Raw genomic sequence first — 17453 nt, forward strand, 5'->3', positions numbered from 1 at the left:
GTGGTTTCACTCCCCTGGGAAGAGCTTTCAGCAAGCCCTTATTAGAAGATGATCACCCAAAGCTGAAACCATCACCAAAGCCATGAGAGAAGAGGGAAGGAGATGGAGGCAAAGCAATTCTGGAAACTTGGAAAGGATTTATTGGGTTGCTTTGTACAAGGGGAAGAGTTTTCCTCCCATCCCCAACACCTTCAGCAAGGCAGTCCCACCACACACCAGAAAAAAAACAAACCCAAAGGGCAGCTCTGACACCTAAAAGGACTGGGAATGTGTGTGTGTTGGGGGGGGGAATGTCCTCTCCTCCCCACACCACCACCAAGCTCCTGGTGGGAGGCAGAGGTGCCAGGCTCACAGCCCCTCAGCAGCTGGTGGTGTGGGTCCTGCCTTGCTGCCAACTCCACATCACTCACCTCAATCAGAGCACGTAGAGACACAAGAGGAAAAAAAACCCAAACAACAAACCAAAACAACCCCAAAGCAAACAAATATCCCACAGAATTCCCACCAAAGAAACATTTCCCTGAGGCAAGAGGCTTTGCTAAATTCCTAGGAGGAGGGCGTTCTGCTCTGGGTGCTTCCCCAGCAGCAGCGTTTCAAGTTGAAAGCCAAGAGAGGGAGAGGAGAAGCAGCACCTCCAGTCACTCACTGGGAGTCCCTTGTCCTGCCAAGGCTTGGAAGGCTCCTTTCCAGCTACCAGGGGCAAGTTGAAGGTTGCAAAGTAGCCTCTTCAGCTCTTCTGAAGGTTCCTCAAAGCAGCCTCTCTCTTCCAGGAGACATCCATCCACCGCTCAGAGTCCACCGCTAACTGCTGTGCTGAGTTTTCAGTACCACGAGTTCTGTCTTTGGCTCTTTTGCTACAACCTAGGGATTTATTTTGTGGTTTGTTTTTTTCTTCTTTATTTTCTTTTTCTGTAAACAAAGGCTTACAGCTGAGCTGCTTCCTTAGGAGGACAATAAACCCCTCCCCACACCAAACCCAAAAACACACACACAAAAAAAGAGTGCATTGGTCTTGGGAAATGATCATCTGGCAACTCACACTGCAAACGAGTCCAGCCTGGATCTTACCCAAACTTGGGGCAGGGGGGGCTGGGGAACAACTAAAAGCAGGTTCTTTGCTGGTATGCTCAGTGGCAGCAGCAGCCTTCCCCCAAAGGCAGCTTTCCCCCCCCCCCCCTTGGAATACCAGGAAAGTCCATGAGCATCGGGGCTGAAACTGTAAGACTGGGATGGGGTTTGGAGCAGGGAGGGGTCTGAGAACAGGCAGGCTGGGGAGGGGGTGGAGGGGGGAAGCAAGAGCTGGAAAATGAAAAGGAAAATAAAATTCAGAGTCCACAAAGCTCAGCTGGAACCTGTGGTGGCAAAGGAGTGCTGAGGGGGAGGGTGTTAGGTCTAAGAGTTAAAAAGCCACAACCCATCCCTCCCCTGCCAAGTTCTAGGTGGTCCTGGTCCTCAGCTGCATGGAGCACGTGAGCCCAGGGCAGGAAAGAGCCAGGAAAGGAACAATGGTCTCTGGAATTCAATCCCCTTGGCTCATCTGAATCATTGCCTCTGCCCACCAAAGAGCTCCTGACCGATGGCCCTGGGACAGAATGGTTTTAAGGGGAGGGTCTGGAACCCACCTGCACAAACTGGGCTAGGAATTGATGCTCCTCCTGCCTTTGGTGCTGTGTTTGCAGTCACCAAGACACCACTGAAGAGTCCAGACAAGTGCAGCTTGGTTGGTTGATGTGGCAACCAGAAAAAAAGCTCTGTTAAATAAACCAGGACACATTTTAAATATGGAATGGTTTAAAACCAAAAAGAACACCCCCAACAAAACAGCTCGAGGAGCACACAAAGGAGGCTTGGAAATGTGTCTCACTAGGTCCCATTCTTGCTCCACCAGAAAAAAAGGCACTGGAATTTTGTCTTCCTATAGATGTGGCATGCTGAGAAAAGTGTCCCCTTCAAATCCAATGCATTTGATGGCAGTGAGGATAAAAAGTGAGCAGGGGGAGGGAAAAGAAAACCCAAACCAAGAAAAACACCAAACAGAAATCATCCAAAAGAAGTCAAATCCTCCAATGAAGTCGAATGACTGCATCTGAAAAGGGTCTCTCCAAAAAAAGAAAGGTCTTCCTGTTCCCATCAGGTGGTCAGTTCCATTGAGCACACAGGAAGTGTGAAGTCCTCCAATGAAGTGGAGCAGTCATATAGCACAAGAGAAAAAAAAAGTCAAATGCCTTCAGAGAGCACTGGCACTGCTGGAATCCCCCCAGGGAAATCCCAAGCAGCCCCTTCCAGCCCCACCACCGGGAGACCAAGCAGGTAAAACCAGCCTTGGAGCTACTTGGCAGCTGCAGATCCAGATGGGATGGAATCGAGCCAAGAAGACTGAGCCCTCCTGAGCAAGCTTCAGCTGCTGCCAGTTCCAGGGAACACTCCAGGGGCAGCAGCAAAACAAGGGTGATACAAAACACTTCCCTCCATGGCTCAAGGCGGCCTCTTGGTGTGGGGCTTAGCCTAGGCATGGCTCAAGGTGGCCTCTTGGTGCGGGGCTTAGCCTAGGCATGGCTCAAGGTGGCCTCTTGGTGCGGGGCTTAGCCTAGGCATGGCTCAAGGTGGCCTCTTGGTGCGGGGCTTAGCCTAGGCATGGCTCAAGGCGGCCTCTTGGTGCGGGGCTTAGCCTAGGCATGGCTCAAGGTGGCGTCTTGGTGCAGGGCTTAGCCTAGGCATGGCTCAAGGTGGCCTCTTGGTGCAGGGCTTAGCCTAGGCATGGCTCAAGGCGGCCTCTTGGTGCAGGGCTTAGCCTAGGCATGGCTCAAGGTGGCACCTGGGTGGTTCAGCTCTGCCAGCCCCCAAGAGCAAATGCACCGCTGGATCCCTTGGCCTGGCTCAGCCTCTCCAGTTGTTGTCAGGCAAAAAAAGGAAATGACAACAAAAAAATCCAACCAAAAGCCAAGACACAGCTGGTGTCCAAAGTCCATGAGCTGCTGTCCTCCTCTTGGGGTGGCTCTGAGGGTGCTCCGACAGGCAGACGTCACAACTTGCGTGGTTGCGTGGCAGAGCCTTTGCCGTGCAGCTGAGGAGCATCTGCAAGAAAGGAAAAGCAAGTGGGAAGGGGCTATGGTGGGGGGGAAGGGGGCAGACTGGGGGGTTGCAGGCAGCTGAGGAGGGCAGATCTCCATCCCATGGAAAGACCTGCTCCTCTCTTCCAGCAGCAAGGGATCAGGGAGGAAAGAGGAGGTGCCTGGAGCCATCTCCTAGCCGGGAGCAGCCCTGCTTCAGCACCTAGGAGTAGGGAGTGAGGGACAGGGCAAGCTTCAAGCTGGATTGTACACTGAAGAGGGAAATGTTTCCTTGAGCAGCTGAGAAAGGGCCTAAAGTCTGAGCACCTGAAGCAAGTTCTTCTCACTGGGGAAATGATTTAGTGCTCATGAGAACAGATTTGGCTTCATGTGCAAAGCTCCAACAGAGAGAAACCCACAGCAGGCATCCGAGTGAGACTCACCAGAGAATGGCTTGGGTTGGAAAAGGCCTCCCAAGCTCATGCAGTCCAGACACCAACCTGGCACCACCACGGCCACCAAACCCTGCACCCAGGTGCCATGACCACAGGTTTCAACACCTTCAGGCATGGGGACTCCACCACCTCCCTGGGCAGCCTGTGCCAGTCCCTGATCACTCTTGCAGCAAAGCACTCAAACTGTGGCCTCACCAGTGCCCAGCACAGGAAGACAATCCCTGCCCTGCTCCTGCTGCCCACACCATTGCTGATCCAGGCCAGACTGCTGGTGCCCTTCTTGTCCAGCTGGGCACTCCCTGGCTCATCTCCAGCTGCTGCCAACCAGCACCTCCAGGCCCTTTTCTGCTGGGCACTTTCCAGCCACTCTGCCCCAAGCCTGGAGCCTTCCTGGGATTGCTGTGCCCCAAGTGCAGGACCCAGCACTTGGCCTTGTTGAACCTCATCCCACTGGCCTCAGACTACGGCTCCAGCCTGGCCAGAGCTCTCTGCAGAGCCTCCTTGCCCTGCAGCAGATCAACACTGCCACCCAACTTACTGCCCCCTGCAAACTGCCTGAGGGTGTCTCCATACCCTCACCCAGATCATGGATAAAGACACCAAAGAGAACTGGGCTCAGCACTGAGCCCTGGGGAACATCACTGTGACCAGCTCCAAGCAGATCACCACAGCCCTGCCTGACAGTGGCCAGTTAGGGGACACAAACTGCAGGTCATTAACCAGCAGTTCACTGAAGGTTTTCAAGCATTGCCTTGGCAGCCTGGTCCTAGCACCTCATATCTTGGATGTGAATCTGGAAGATGTCCAGCACTTAATGCAGTGCTGGACCTGGTAGGAACCATCTTGATGAGGCTCTGACAGACTCCTGTGGCCTCCCAGCAAAACCATCATGGCACAGGTTGAGGCTGCTGGTTGACCACCAGCCTGTGTCCTTCTCTCAAAGCCACCCATCCACACCTCCCACATAGAATCAACCAGGTTGGAAGAGACCTCCAAGATCATCTAGTCCAACCTATCACCCAGCCCTAACCAATCAACTAGACCATGGCACTAAGTGCCCCATGGAGGAAACCAGATCATGGCCTTGTCTCTGAAGGTGGTGTGAGAAGACACCAACTCCTAGGCCTTCACTGCTCTCAGGAAGGTTTTAGGAGCCCACCGAGGGCAAGAGTGATCCCAGGCACTTAATCCCTGAAGGAACAGACATGGAGGGGAAAGAGAAAAGGCACTGAAGAGAGGGGGAAAAAAGTTTCTGTAAGAAGTTCCTCAGAGCAAACAAAAGCATCATCAGGCTGTGATGAGCAAATGGGAGTAGTGAGATGTACAGCAGAGCAGCAACAGAGCAGCTTCTTCTCCAGCCCAAGGGCAGGTCCTTGCATGCAAGAGCTCCGTGGCAGCACTTCACACCGCCAGAGAGCAGCCAGAACAGCACCACAGCCCCAGCAGCCAGGTACCTCCACCAGCCAATGCACCACTGACACCACCCCAGCAGGCACTGGATGCTCCCTGCTCAGAGGCTTCCTGATGGTCATCCACATCTCCTTGTCTTTGTAGCAGATCCCAATGTAGTGGAGACCTCAGAGCTCCTGGGCAGAGCCAGGCAGCTGTCCCTATTTGCTTGGGCACCCAACCACAGCTTAGAGAATCATAGAATGGGTTGGAAGGGACCTTCAAGATCATCCTGTGCCAACCTCCTGCCATGGGCAGGGACACCTCCCACCAGCACATGTTGCTCAAGGCCTCATCCAGTCTGGCTTTCAACACCTCCAGGGAGGTTGTGGATCACAGAATCACATTCGGGGCAACCTGTGCCAGTCTCTCCCCACCCTCACTGCAAACAATTTCTTTCTCCTCTCCACGCTCAGTCTCCCTTCTCCCAGCTCAAAGCCATTGTCTTTCATCCTGGCACTCCCAGCCCTTGTCAGAAGTCCCTCCCCTGCTCTCCTGCATCCTCTTCAGCTACTGGAAGGCAGCTCTAAGATCTCCCTGGAGCCTTCTCCAGGCTGAACAGCCCCAACTCTCCCAGCCTGTATCCACAGCAGAGGTTCTTCAGCCTCTCAGCACTCTTGTGTCCTCCTCTGGCCCCTCTCCAGCAGCTCCAGGTCCTTACTGTGGAGGGAACTCCAGGGCTAGAGGCAGGTGGGCTCTCAGTTTCAGATACCAGTGGTCACTTCAGCATCTGCCATCTTCTTTTTATCAGCTGTGGTGCTCTGCAAGAAGCTTCATCCTCAATCTCTGTGTGAGACACCACCCGAGGAAGCAGGTCCCTGCTGAAGCTGTCTCTAAGGTCAGTTTTAGCTCCCTTGTTCCTAGTCACTTTTTGTCTATCTGCAGCTCCTGGCACCATGTCCAGCTTCAGAGCAGCAATCCAATAAAACCTGCTTTTGTACAAGCAGAGTTCTTCTGTCTCAGCCACTCTGCCCCAAGCCTGGAGCCTTCCTGGGGTTGCTGTGCCTCAGAAGCAGGACCCAGCACTTGGCCTTGTTGAATCTCAGCCCACTGGCCTCAACCCATGGCTCCAGCCTGGCTAGAGCCCTCTGCAGAGCCTCCCACCCTGCAGCAGATCAACACTGCCACTCAACTCAGGGCCCTCTGCAAACTGCCTGAGGGTGTCTCCATGCCCTCACCCAGACCATGGATAAAGACACCAAAGAGAACTGGCCCAGCACCGAGCCCTGGGGAACACCGCAGGTGACCGGCCACCAGCTGGAGCTAACTCCATTCCACACCACTCTTCGGGCCCAACCAGCCAGCCTGGTTTTTTGCTCCGCAGGGAAATGTCCACCCATCCATGCCATGAGCAGCCAGCTCCTCCAGGAGGATGCCACCCATCTCCAGGAGCATGCTTCCTACCACAACGCAGGCTGCAGAGCTGAGCACCTCCAGGAACCAACACTGAGCAGTAGGCACCTGCTCATCCTTCCACCAACAGACCAGTTTGGCCTAGCTGACTTAACCAGTACAGGCCAGGGGGGCTACACCTCACCAGATGCCTTGGGGAGGGCTTTAGTGGCAGCCAACATTGGACAATAACTTTGATTTGCCTTCTCAAAGAAGAAGCACCTGGGGGCATCAGAAGTGTGTCCAGCAGGGCTAGGGAGGTTCTCCTGCCCCTCTGCTCTGCCCTGCTGAGACCACACCTGCAATACTGTGTCCAGTTTGGGTCTTCCCAGTTCAGGAGAGACAGAGACCTGCTGGAGAGGGTCCAACAGAGGCTGTGAGGATGATGAAGGGGCTGGAACATCTCTGCTGTGAAGAAAGATTGAGAGCCCTGCAGCTGTTGAGCCTGGAGGGGAGAAGGCTGAGAGAGGACCTGATGAATATCTACAAATGTCTGAGGGTTGGGGGGTAAGAAGGGTCAGGCTCTTCTGAGCGGTGCCTTGTGACAGGACAAGGGGTAATGGGCACAAATGGAACCCAGGAAGTTCCACCTCAACGTAAGGAGAAAGTTGTTTGTTGTGAGGGTGCTGGAGGCCTGGAGCAGGCTGCCCAGAGAGGCTGTGGAGTGTCCTTGTGTGGAGAGCTTCCAAGCCCCACCTGGACATGCTCCTGTGTGACCTGCCCTAGGTGCCCCTGCTCTGGCAGAGAGCTTGGAGTGGATGACCTCCAGAGGTCCCCCTTCCATTCTGCTGCTCCAGGGGACAGGTCACAAGGCAGAAGACAAAGAGGACTGCCTGAGAAGTTACCTGGCAAGGGCTGTGGTAAGTGAGTGGAGAGGGCAGAGTGTGGGAGCGGCGCGGCGTGGTGAGGGCTGGAGTGCAAGCCAGCCAGGAGACCTAGAGAGAGAGAAAACACAAAGAAAAGAGAGAGGACAACAAAAAAATAGGAAAACAAATCCACATCAAGCACAGAAACAAGCACAGAGGAGCTGCAGCAGTTAGCCTAGAGCTCAGCTTCCAGCCACTGGGAGTTTTGGGCTAGCTCTTAGAGGTGTGGCCAAGGTTCTCCTGCTGGAGATATAAATGTAGGAAGCACAGCACGAAGCAGGAGAGCAAGAGGGGATGGGGTTGGTCTGCAGGGGGTTAACAGGAGCACACACACAGGTGGGTGAGCAGCAGGATACTCACTGTGGCCCAGGCCGTGGTGGAACGTTCCTGGCGCAGGTCCTGTAACTATTGCATCCTTGGAAACTCCTGCTTTGGAGGAGGAGTCTGAGCTGAAGGAGATGACATGGAGAGGGAAGGAATGGATGGGAGAGATGATACCCAGCGGGGTGGAGCTGAGGGCAGCTGGCAGCTTTGGACTGTTGGACTTGTAGGACGGAGCCAGCACACTTAAGGAGGAAGAGCTTGTTAGCAGCACAGCTCCACTGGTTACTTTCTGAAAGGCAATGGAAAAGACCAGTCAGGAGAAGGGAGGAAAATAAAAACCAAGGAATCATTCACACTGAAAGCTCTGCAGAGCAAGGGGAGCTCAGGAGTTCTTCTGTGCTGACAGCCCAGAGCCAGCTGTGTGCTGGCTGCAGCCAGAGCGGGAAGAGCAGCAGCACAGGGAGGGGACTCTGCCCTCCCTGCTCTGCTCAGACCTCACCTGCAGCACTGCCTCCAGCTATGGGGACCCCAGCACAAGAAGGACCTGGAGCTGCTGGAGAGGGGCCAGAGGAGGCCATGAGGATGACCAGAGGCTGGGGAACCTTTGCTGTGGGGACAAGCTGCAGGAGCCGGGGCTGTTGAGCCTGGAGAAGAGAAGGCTCCTGGGAGATCTCAGAGCAGCCTTCTAGTACCTGAAAGGGTTGCAGGAGAGCTGGGAAGGGACTTCTGACAAGGGCTGGGAGTGCCAGGATGAAAGACAATGGCTTTGAGCTGGGAGAGGGGAGACTGAGTTGGGGTTAGGGAGAAACTGTTTGCAGTGAGGGTGGGGAAAGACTGGAGCAGGTTGCCCAGCAAGGCAACCTCTCTGGAGGTGTTGAAGGCCAGAATGGATGAGGCCTTGAGCAATGTGGGCTGGTGGGAGGTGTCCCTGGGTTGGCACTGGATGATCTTGAAGGTCCCTTCCAACCCATTCTGCAAATCTATGAATTCCTCCTTGTAAGAAGCACCCAGGAGCTGCCAACTCTTGAGGCCATCTGGAGGTTCTAAGGACATCTGCCATCCAGATGCTGGACTCTTCAGCTTGAACGCACTGGATTTGCTTCTGTCATTCCTTACTCTGGAAGTGTGCCTCCACTCAGACAAGGAGAAGCTCCCACACTGCCTGGGAGCTCCAAGGAGGATGCTTCCTCCTCGTGTTAGTCACCACACCACTGCTGACCACCCCAGGCACCAAAGTTTGGTGCAGCCTTGGATCTGTGAATGTCATCTGAGATCTCTGCATGGCAGCTGATTAGTGAAGTGCAGGAACATCCCTCAATTAGACCTGGCTGCTCAAGGCCTCATCCAGTCTGGTCTTCAACACCTCTAGGGAGGCTGTGCCAGACTCTCAGCACCCTCACACTCAACAACTTCCTCCCCAGCTCCACTCTAACCCTGCTCTGCCTCAGCTCCAAACCATTCCCCTTGGCCTGGCTCAGACACCCTCAGCAAAAGTCCTCTGCAGCCTTCCTGCAGGACCCCTTCAGGCACTGGCAGGCAGCTCTGAGGTCCCCCTGGACCCCCGAAGGTTCTTTCTTCAGGGCTGCTCTCAATCCACTCTGCAGTCTGACCTGATGACCTCAAAGACCTCTTCCAGCTTCAACAGTTCCATGATCTCGTGAGCAGCCACCACCAGCAGAGCATTAGAAGGGCTCTTTTCTGACTCCAGATGAAAATCAAAGCCCTTAGACCATGACAGATACTGAATGAGTGACAGCAGTCCACCCAGGAGGCCTCCCTGAGCTGACACAGCCCAGCAGACCCAGACTCTCGATTCCATGCTGTGTCCCTCAGCTGGGCTCCAAACATCACCTCAGGGGGTTACTGGAAGGAACTGGGAGCAAGAGGAAGGGGGTCAGAGATAACTACCAATGCAAAGTGGGCTGTCATCTGCACCTTCCTGCCCCTGACCAGGGGGTACTTGTTCTAGAGGTTAGTTGTGGAAAAAAAGGGGTAATGGATCTTATTGATTGGTGGAATCCTGCAACCACAGAACCACTGCAGTTGGCAAAGCCCTTCAAGCTCATCCAGGCCAACCTCTCTCTAATTCTACCCAGGCTAGGGCTGAGCCATGGCCCTCAGCACCACAGCTCTGCCTCTTAGAAACACCTCCAGGCGTGGGCATTCAACCACCTTCCTGGGCAACCTGGGCCAGGGCTTGAGAACCTTTCCAGGGAAGAAATTTCTTCTCATGTCCAACCTGAACCTCTCCTGGGGCAATCTGAGGCCATTTCCTCTTCTTCTGTCACTTCTCTTTGGGAACAGAGCCCAGCCCCCAGCTGGCTGCAGCCTCCTCTCAGGGAGCTGTAGAGAGCAATGAGCTCTGCCCTCAGCCTCCACTTCTCCAGCCTCAACACCCCCAGCTCCCTCAGCTGCTCCTCCCCAGTCCTCTTCTCCAGACCCTTCCCCAGCTTTCTTGCCGTTCTCTGGTCCTGCTCCAGCTCCTCAACTTCCTTCTTGGAGTGAGGGGAACAAAACTGAACCCAGGCTTCAAGGTGTGGCCTGAGCAATGCTGAGCACAGGGGCACAATTCCTGCCCTGCTCCTGCTGCCCACAGCATTGCCGATTCAGGCCAGGCTGCGCTCAGTTTAGGCACTGCTTTTTGGCTCTCCTACTAACTTGCCTCCCTGACCTTCCTCCTGTCCCAAACAAGAACTCTACTGTGGCCATAAGCCATAAAGCCAGGGCGGGAAGCATCAAGCCCCCCAGGGCTGGCAGGTGCCATAGCAGGGGCTTGGCTTTCAGTTGCCAATGAGAGCTTGAATCCTGGAGCAGGAACCCATGGCAAAGACCAGGACTGCCTGACCCAAGATCCAGAGAGTCAATGAAGAATGTGAGGACAATGTTCTAGCAGCCCTTACTTCATGGGCAGTTCTGAAGGAGTCAGGAGCTGGCCCTGGCACCACCCCTTACCCACTGTGCAGGCTGGGCCAGCACCCCGCTGCTTACCGGCACAGAGGTAGAAGAGGCAGCGCTGCTAACAACAGCTGGCTTTAGGGAGGAGGTCAGCAACTTGGCCACCCCTTGAGTGCCCCCACTGGAATCTCCATTGGAACCTCCGGGAGGTGCCACCAGAGTCAGCTTCTGTGAAACTGGAGTCTTCTTCAGCGAGGAGCTGGAAGAGGGGCGGCTGGAGGGCTGGCCCGAGGAGGGAGGCTGCACGGTGGGCAGCAGGCTGCCAGGGGAGCAGCCGTGGCTGGCAGAAGCTCCAGCTGAGTTGCTGCTGGAAGAAGCCCCGTGCTTGGAGAGGGAGCCAGCCACAAAGGGGGATTTGTAAGCCTGTCCTGAAGAGCCAGAGCCGCTCGAGTGCTTCCCTGCGTAGCTGAGAGCCGCCGAGGCTGAGCCCGGGCTCTTGTGGGAGCTGCTGGAATTCTGGCTGCTGCCCGAAGATGCAGAGGAGTGGAAGCTCTGAGCTTTGGTTGAGGACTTGACCTGCGGCAGGAGGGAGCGCTGGGGCAGCGGGGAGGAGGAGGAGGAGGATTTGGGATGCTGCAGTTTGACAAAGGGCGCTGGGGAAGTGAAAGTCTTCTGGAGCTGACTGCCCGAGTGGAAGACCTTCAGCTGCGAGGCTGCCCCGGGGCTGGGCCGGGCCAGGCTGTGGTGCTTCTGCTTAGATTGGTGTGCATCGGGAAGGGCTTTGCTGGGAGAGGCTTGGCAGGAGACTTCCTTGTAGTTGGAGTTCTCTGCCTTTTTGTCTTGAGCAGACTGCCCCAAGGCCAGGGCTTGCTCAGCCAGGAAGTTTAGAGGAGACTGGAGGGAACCAGAGGATGATGTAGGGGAAGGGTTGGGCTTTGGAAATGTCCTCTTCTCCTCTGAGGATGCAAGGGTTGGGATCTTCTCTGCTGGAGCCTTTGGAGCTGCAGGAAGAGTGAAGTCAGGGCTGCCTGCTGCTCCGCTGTTCAGCACAGCCAGCTCCTTAGAGACTGCTTCCAGGGAGGAAGTGGGGTTCCGGATTAAGTCCTCATCCAAGGAGTCATCCTTGAAGGTGGCAGGAGTGCCACTACTGATGGCTGCTTGGGCTGTCCCAAGGGACAAGAGTTCTCTGGTCTGGGCACTGATGCCCACGACGGCTCCCTGGGGCTCTGCAGACAGAGCTAAGGTGCTGCTGGAGTGCACGGAGGGAATGGACACAGAGGTCTTCTTCTCTGGCTTGGAGGAGGAAGAGTCCTGCAAGGAAATCATGGGAGAAGGTAGAGCAGAGGCAGGGCCAGGAGAGGAGGGAGAGGAGGCAAGGGCAGGCCAGGGGAGGAGGCAGGGCAGGATGCTGCCACCCAGTTTAGCTGCAGTTCCAGCTGTTTTTCCAAGCCCAGCGCTGCCTCCTTCTCCAGACCATTGCCTTGTAGTGGCACAAAGAAAGGATTTCAGGTCTATGTTAGAGAGGATTTTGGTCTATGTTAGCCACAGGAAGCAGGGATCAAGAGCTCACCTTCACTTTCACCTTGGCAGGAGCCAGAACCTTCTTCTTTGCCCTGTTTGGAGTGAGACAAAAGAAACAGAGCTGACTGCAGGCCCCCAGGGAAGGCAGCAGCTAGGGAGCAGGCTGCTGACGGTGATCCGCTGAGGCCGTGCAAAAAGCCAGGGCACAGAGGCAGCACCTCAGGTTGCTGGGATCCAAAACCATACCACATTCAGTTGCTGCTGTGGGAAGCCCCAAATCCCACACAGAGAGAGTGGAGCAGAGGCTGGAAATGGTGGCAGAGCAGGGAAAGCACTCGGCAGGCACAGCCTGCACCAGCAGCAGGCTGAGGAGCTACCAGAGGACCCCTCTGCTGATCCAGACAGGGCAATGCCCAGAGAGATACCAGTTCCAAGGCTGCCATGGAGAAAAGTTCCAACCCTTCTTTTAGGGTCCCAGAAGAAGTCAAGGATGCAAAAGCATCTGCTAGGGGCACAGCTGAGAGATCCTTCAGTCTGCTCCAAGACACCCCCACAGTGCTGAGTGAGGGCTGGAAGGAGGACTCCAAGCTCTGTTTCTTACTCTCCCTCACACCTCACAGCTTGCACTGGGTGGGGAAAGGACCTTCAGAGGTTATCTTGGCAGAGACACCTCCAACTAGAGCAACCCCTCCTTGCTTTACCCTCCTCTGATCACCATCCTGTCTGGAGTCATCTCTCTGAGACCCATCTTGCCCTTCACCTGGTGGCTGTTCTCACCACAAGGCTCTTTACATTTGCTTTGCCCCTGGGCCCCAGAAGGTCCTGCCCCAATGAGCAGCAAGACCCAGTGATGGGCAGTACTGCTTTGAGTCTTGCCCTGGGCAGAGATGATCTCCTGACCAACCTGAACCACTCTGGGTGCTCCGTCACCAGGTGACTCCCAGTGCCAAGAAAAGGACCATCTGTCAGACATCAGCCTGACCCTGCACCATCCAGTCCACTACCAGCATGATCCATGAGACCCTTTATCATTCCAGCACCTGCCCAGCTGGGGTTCTGGTGGCTCTCCTGGGCTGGCCACCTGCCAGCCTGTTGCCTCCACCTTCACCAGCTTGGGTTCACTGTGGCCCTCTTTTAACCAGGCAAGAAGAAAGAGGGAATCCAGAAAGCAGTGAGGCCCAAGCTCCTACTCCAGCACAGAGGCCTGACCCCAGCTGGCTCCCAGCATGGCTTCTCTGAGCTTACTGGAAGGCTGAAGCGCCTCTGGAAGGCTGCTGCTGGGAAGTGCTCCCCCCACAGCTCCTCTCCCAGCAGTGCTGAGCCATCTGCCGGCAGCTGAGCTGCTCCTGCAGGATCCAGCCAGGTGCCAGCTGCTCTTACTCCAGAAGATACTCACAGGGCCGATGGGAGGTGTCCGTGTGCGAGCCTGCTCTCCTTAAACAGTGTCCTGGGAAGGGAAGAGAGCAGTGAGAAGGGGCAGCCAGCAAGGGCCAGCACAGCAGCTGGCATCCCTGGAGGGAAGAGCTGCATGGGACAGCAGGGGGCTTGGACGTTGGAATCACAGAGAGCAAACAAATCTTGATCCCTTTCTCCAGGAAGCTCCTCCTGAGTTCCCTCTCCAGGCAGTTCCCTCTGGCACTGGGGAGGCCACGAAGGCAGCTGGCGAGATAAGGAGTGAGGAGAAGGCTCTGGAGGGGCAGGGCAGTCAGTCAGGCTGGGTAGCACTGCTGCCAGGGATCAGCCAAGAGCTGGCAGCTTAGCCACCAGCTCTTCAAGGACTTGCAAGCAGCAAGGTCACCTTCCCCTGCCTCAAACACAGCAGTGCAGAGCAGAAGCCTTTGCACATTGTCCTCCCTGTCACCTTCATGTCCCCAGTGGGCAGCTGAGGAGACTTCTTCCACCAGCACAACTTCTTCTGTCACAGTTAACTAACCACAACCAGAAACTGAGCCAAGGAAACCAAAACTCTCACTCTGCTTCACCTCAACCAGCTGCCACCTTAGATGGCAGGATGAGAAGGTTGTAGATACACCTTCAGGGCTGTCCCAGCAGCTAGACAAAGACTTTTGTCACCTTTCTCCTCTCCAAAAGCCAGCTTCTTTTAACCTCAGGTCTTGGTAGCCACCTCTTAATGCTACTTGAGAAGCCTGACTCAAGGCAGGAGCTCTCTGAATTCAGAGCCAAAGCTGATATTCTGCTCATCAAGACAAATTCATGTGCTCATGGTGACAGTGAATGAAGCTGACTTGGCCATCAGCTTGTTCACAGCTCTCCCAGTGCTGCTCATCCCTTCCTCCTCTTCTCTGTGGCTCTGTCTTCTGAACTCTCAGTTTTTAAGTCACAAAAAATCAGAGAATATTTCAGGTTAGAAGAGATCCACAAGGATCATAGAATGGGTTGGGTCAGAAGGGACCACCAGAGCTCATCCAGCCCAACCCCCTGCACTCAGCAGGGACATCCTCCACTAGAGCAGATTGCCCACAGCCCTGTCCAGCCTCACCTTGAGGATCTCCAGGTTGGCAACCTGTTGCAGTGTTCCAGCAGCCTCCTGCTGCAGAACTTGTTCCTCACACCCAATCTCAGACTGCTCTACTCTCATTTTGAACCATTGCCCTGGTCCTGTCCCTGCAGGCCTTTGGGAACAGTCCCACCCCAGGTCTCCTGTAGCTCACTCAGGTACTAGAAGGCTGCTCTAAGGTCTCCCTGGAGCCCTCTCTTCTCCAGGCTAAACAGCCCCAGCTACCTCAGGCTGTCCCCACAGCAGAAGTTCTCCAGCCTCTGATCATCCTGGTAGCCTCCTCTGGGCTCTCTCCACCAGGTCCATGTCCTTCCTGTGTTGAGGGCTCCAGAGCTGGATGCAGTACTCCAGGTGAGGTCTTACCAGAGCTTACCAGGGATGATCTTAAAGATCATCAAGTCCAACTCCACCAAGTCCTAGCAGAAGAAATCCTTGTACTTGAGCCACTGGAAAGCAACCAGGAGGACTGGTTTGATTCAGTCATTCTGTAGCTAGCTCAGCTAGCTCCAACTGGAAGCCTCTCCTGCATAGAGCCTTAGGGAACCTCTGCATGTCTAAGGACTGCTTCACCTACAAATTAGGAGTTAAAAGATTTTCATTTCCTTTCACTCCAACAAAAGGTGGTAAGCCAAGGCCCTCAGGCTGCTGAGCCCTTCATTAACTCAGCAGGCATCTGTTGCCACCTCCTAATGGCTTCATTCAACTCCTGGGCACCACAACCACGCACCTTAATGCACTTCTGGTGCACTGGCAGCAGCAACGGGCAGCCAGAGACCTTTCCAAGTGGAACTGTGATCTGCTGCTCATGCTCACCATTCCTCAAGAGCTGGCACCTCCTTCTCCCTTCATCAACCCCCAACCCCCCACATTCAGCTCTTTAAATGCAAAGAAACAGAAGCCCAGCAGGAAGACTGAAGAGTAGTGCAAAACCTTGGTGAGAGTGCCAGGGAGTGACTCTCTGCACCTGCCAGCTCAGTGCCATGGCTGATGGAGGGCATGGAAGAGCAGGAAAACAGCAGGGAAGGCACAAGCTAAGGTTAAGAAACCCACACCAAGTTCGTGCAAATGCATAGGCCCCTGAAACTCTGCTCTGCTTCCTTTGGGGAGTGCTCCAGGAAGACTTCCCAAAGTGCCTGCACCTTGTGATCAAAGGGATCCTTTGGCAAACAGATCCGAGGAGCCAAGAGCCAGCAGCCCCACCTCTGCCTTGTACCTTGGCACTGCCAGAGATCAGGGGCCAAGACTGCTCAGCAGAGTCACTTCCAACTGGCCTGACAGCCCAGACTGCACCCTCCATAAGACTGAGGGGCAACTGAAAGCAGAAGGAGTGGGGAGAGCATGCTGGAGGGCAGGGCTGCCACTGACAGGAACCCTGATATGATGGAGAAAGAGACCAACACAAACTTTGTGTGGCTCAACAATGACAAAGGCAAAGTCCTGAGGCTAGAATGGCAAAACTTCACTCAGCAACATGGGCTGGGCACTGCCCAGGGGTGCAGCAGCCTTGAGCAATGGACCTGTGACCATGGTGGGCAAGTTGGCCATGACCCAGGGCTGAGAGCTAAGGAGGCACTGGCATGCATTGGCCAGAGCACAGCTCAGGTGCTTGCTCCCCTCTGTTTCACACCGGTGAGGTGACCTCTGGATGCAGCTCCCAGGTCCACAGTCCCCACAGCAAAGAGATTGACAAGGCAGAGACAGTCCAGAGCCACCATGGTGCCTGAGGAGGAACAGGGCCACAAGACAGACAGGGAGAGACTGAGGGAACTGGGGTGGTTTAGCCTGGAAAAGAAGCAGATCAAGGAAGGCTCCAAGGGCACCCTGCCACCACCTAAGGAGCAGGAGGGAGACAGATGGAACCAGTCCCTTCTTAGAGGTGCACAGTGAAAAGCAAAGAGTTCAGTGGAGCAAGGGCAGCTTTGATGGGATAAGGAGGAGAAAAGACCTCATGAAGAGTGAGCAAGTAGCAGAACAAAGGTCTGGAGATGCTGTGCTGATCCCCACCCATCCTTGGCAATTTCCACACCTCCAGAGGACAGGCCCCTGAGCACTCTGACCTAACTCAGCAGCAGGAGTAGGACCTTCCATGTCCCCTAGGACAAGGAATGCCCTGCAGCACAACCTGGGTCTTGCTCACCTGGCCTGCATCCAGCCTTTTGGCCAAAGGGGTTTCACCTCTCCAGCAAGGAAGGTCTTCACATAATCCTCTAGAGACTGAGCCTTATTCTTGTCAAGGTCAGAACCAGCCAACTTAATCCTCACCAAATGGCAAAGCAGCTCCCTGAAGAACAGGAAGATTTCAGAGAGGGTTAGGTGGATGCCTTGCCCCAGTTGGATAAAAGAGTCCTGCAGAACCTCTCTGCTAACAAACCTGACCCTGCTTTACCTCTGCAGGGCAGAGGAAGGGAAAAGGCAGGTTCCTGGCACACACAGCCAAGTGCCAGCAGAAAAGTGTCCTCAGCCCTGCCCATCTCGACCTCCTGCAGAAGCAGAGGTGGTGAAGCAGTGCCAGGGCCCCAGGCAGAGATGAAGCACTCTGCAGAACTTCATGCTGAGGCAAGAAGACGGGAGGTGAAGCTTGCTCTGACCTAAAGGAATCATGTAGGGAGCAGCAGCCCAGTCTCTCGTGGACCAAGATGAAGAAGACAACAGGAGTGGTTCTCATGTTACTCTCTCTCACTCTCCCTTTTTTCCCATGCCCTGCTCTTCAGGGTGCCAGGGGCAGCAATCCCCATGAGTGCTAACTGCTTCCACGCCCAGAATCTGCTCTTCATGGGTTCACAGAATGGTTTGAGTTGGAAAGGACCTTCAAGATCACCTAGATCACGAGGAGGGACACCTCCAATTAAGCACAGAATGGGTTGGAAAGGACACTGAAGATCATCCAGGTTCAACCAGGGATACCTCCCACCAGCTCAGGTTGCTCAAGGCCTCATCCAATCTGGCCTTGAACACCTCCAGGGAGGTTGTGGATCACAGAATG

The 17453-nt window shown here is 55.0% G+C and overlaps 1 protein-coding gene across 5 annotated transcripts in view; it reads right to left on the bottom strand.

Annotated features, from left to right (window-relative positions):
- Positions 1-117: 117 nt before the first annotated feature.
- The window catches only part of UBN1 (ubinuclein 1), a 30259-nt gene continuing 12923 nt past the window's right edge, over positions 118-17453 (bottom strand). The window contains exons 11-18 of one of the 5 annotated variants that reach the window (XR_010304501.1): positions 16608-16751; positions 13349-13399; positions 12002-12044; positions 10525-11742; positions 7573-7825; positions 7192-7281; positions 1623-3075; positions 118-861 (exon numbers count right to left, since the gene is read on the bottom strand). Coding sequence is in view for 1 of the 5 variants with exons in the window: in XM_064153173.1 (XP_064009243.1) it covers positions 3023-3075; positions 7192-7281; positions 7573-7825; positions 10525-11742; positions 12002-12044; positions 13349-13399; positions 16608-16751 (1852 nt within the window). In the remaining 4 variants the exon portion in view is untranslated. Of the gene's footprint in view, positions 862-1169; positions 3076-7191; positions 7282-7572; positions 7826-10524; positions 11743-12001; positions 12045-13348; positions 13400-16607; positions 16752-17453 lie in introns of those variants that run through there. The other 4 variants (XR_010304504.1, XR_010304503.1, XM_064153173.1 and 1 more) reach the window with 4 other exon arrangements.

Source organism: Pogoniulus pusillus, chromosome 13 (assembly GCF_015220805.1).
Source record: "Pogoniulus pusillus isolate bPogPus1 chromosome 13, bPogPus1.pri, whole genome shotgun sequence".
Lineage (NCBI taxonomy): Eukaryota > Metazoa > Chordata > Aves > Piciformes > Lybiidae > Pogoniulus > Pogoniulus pusillus.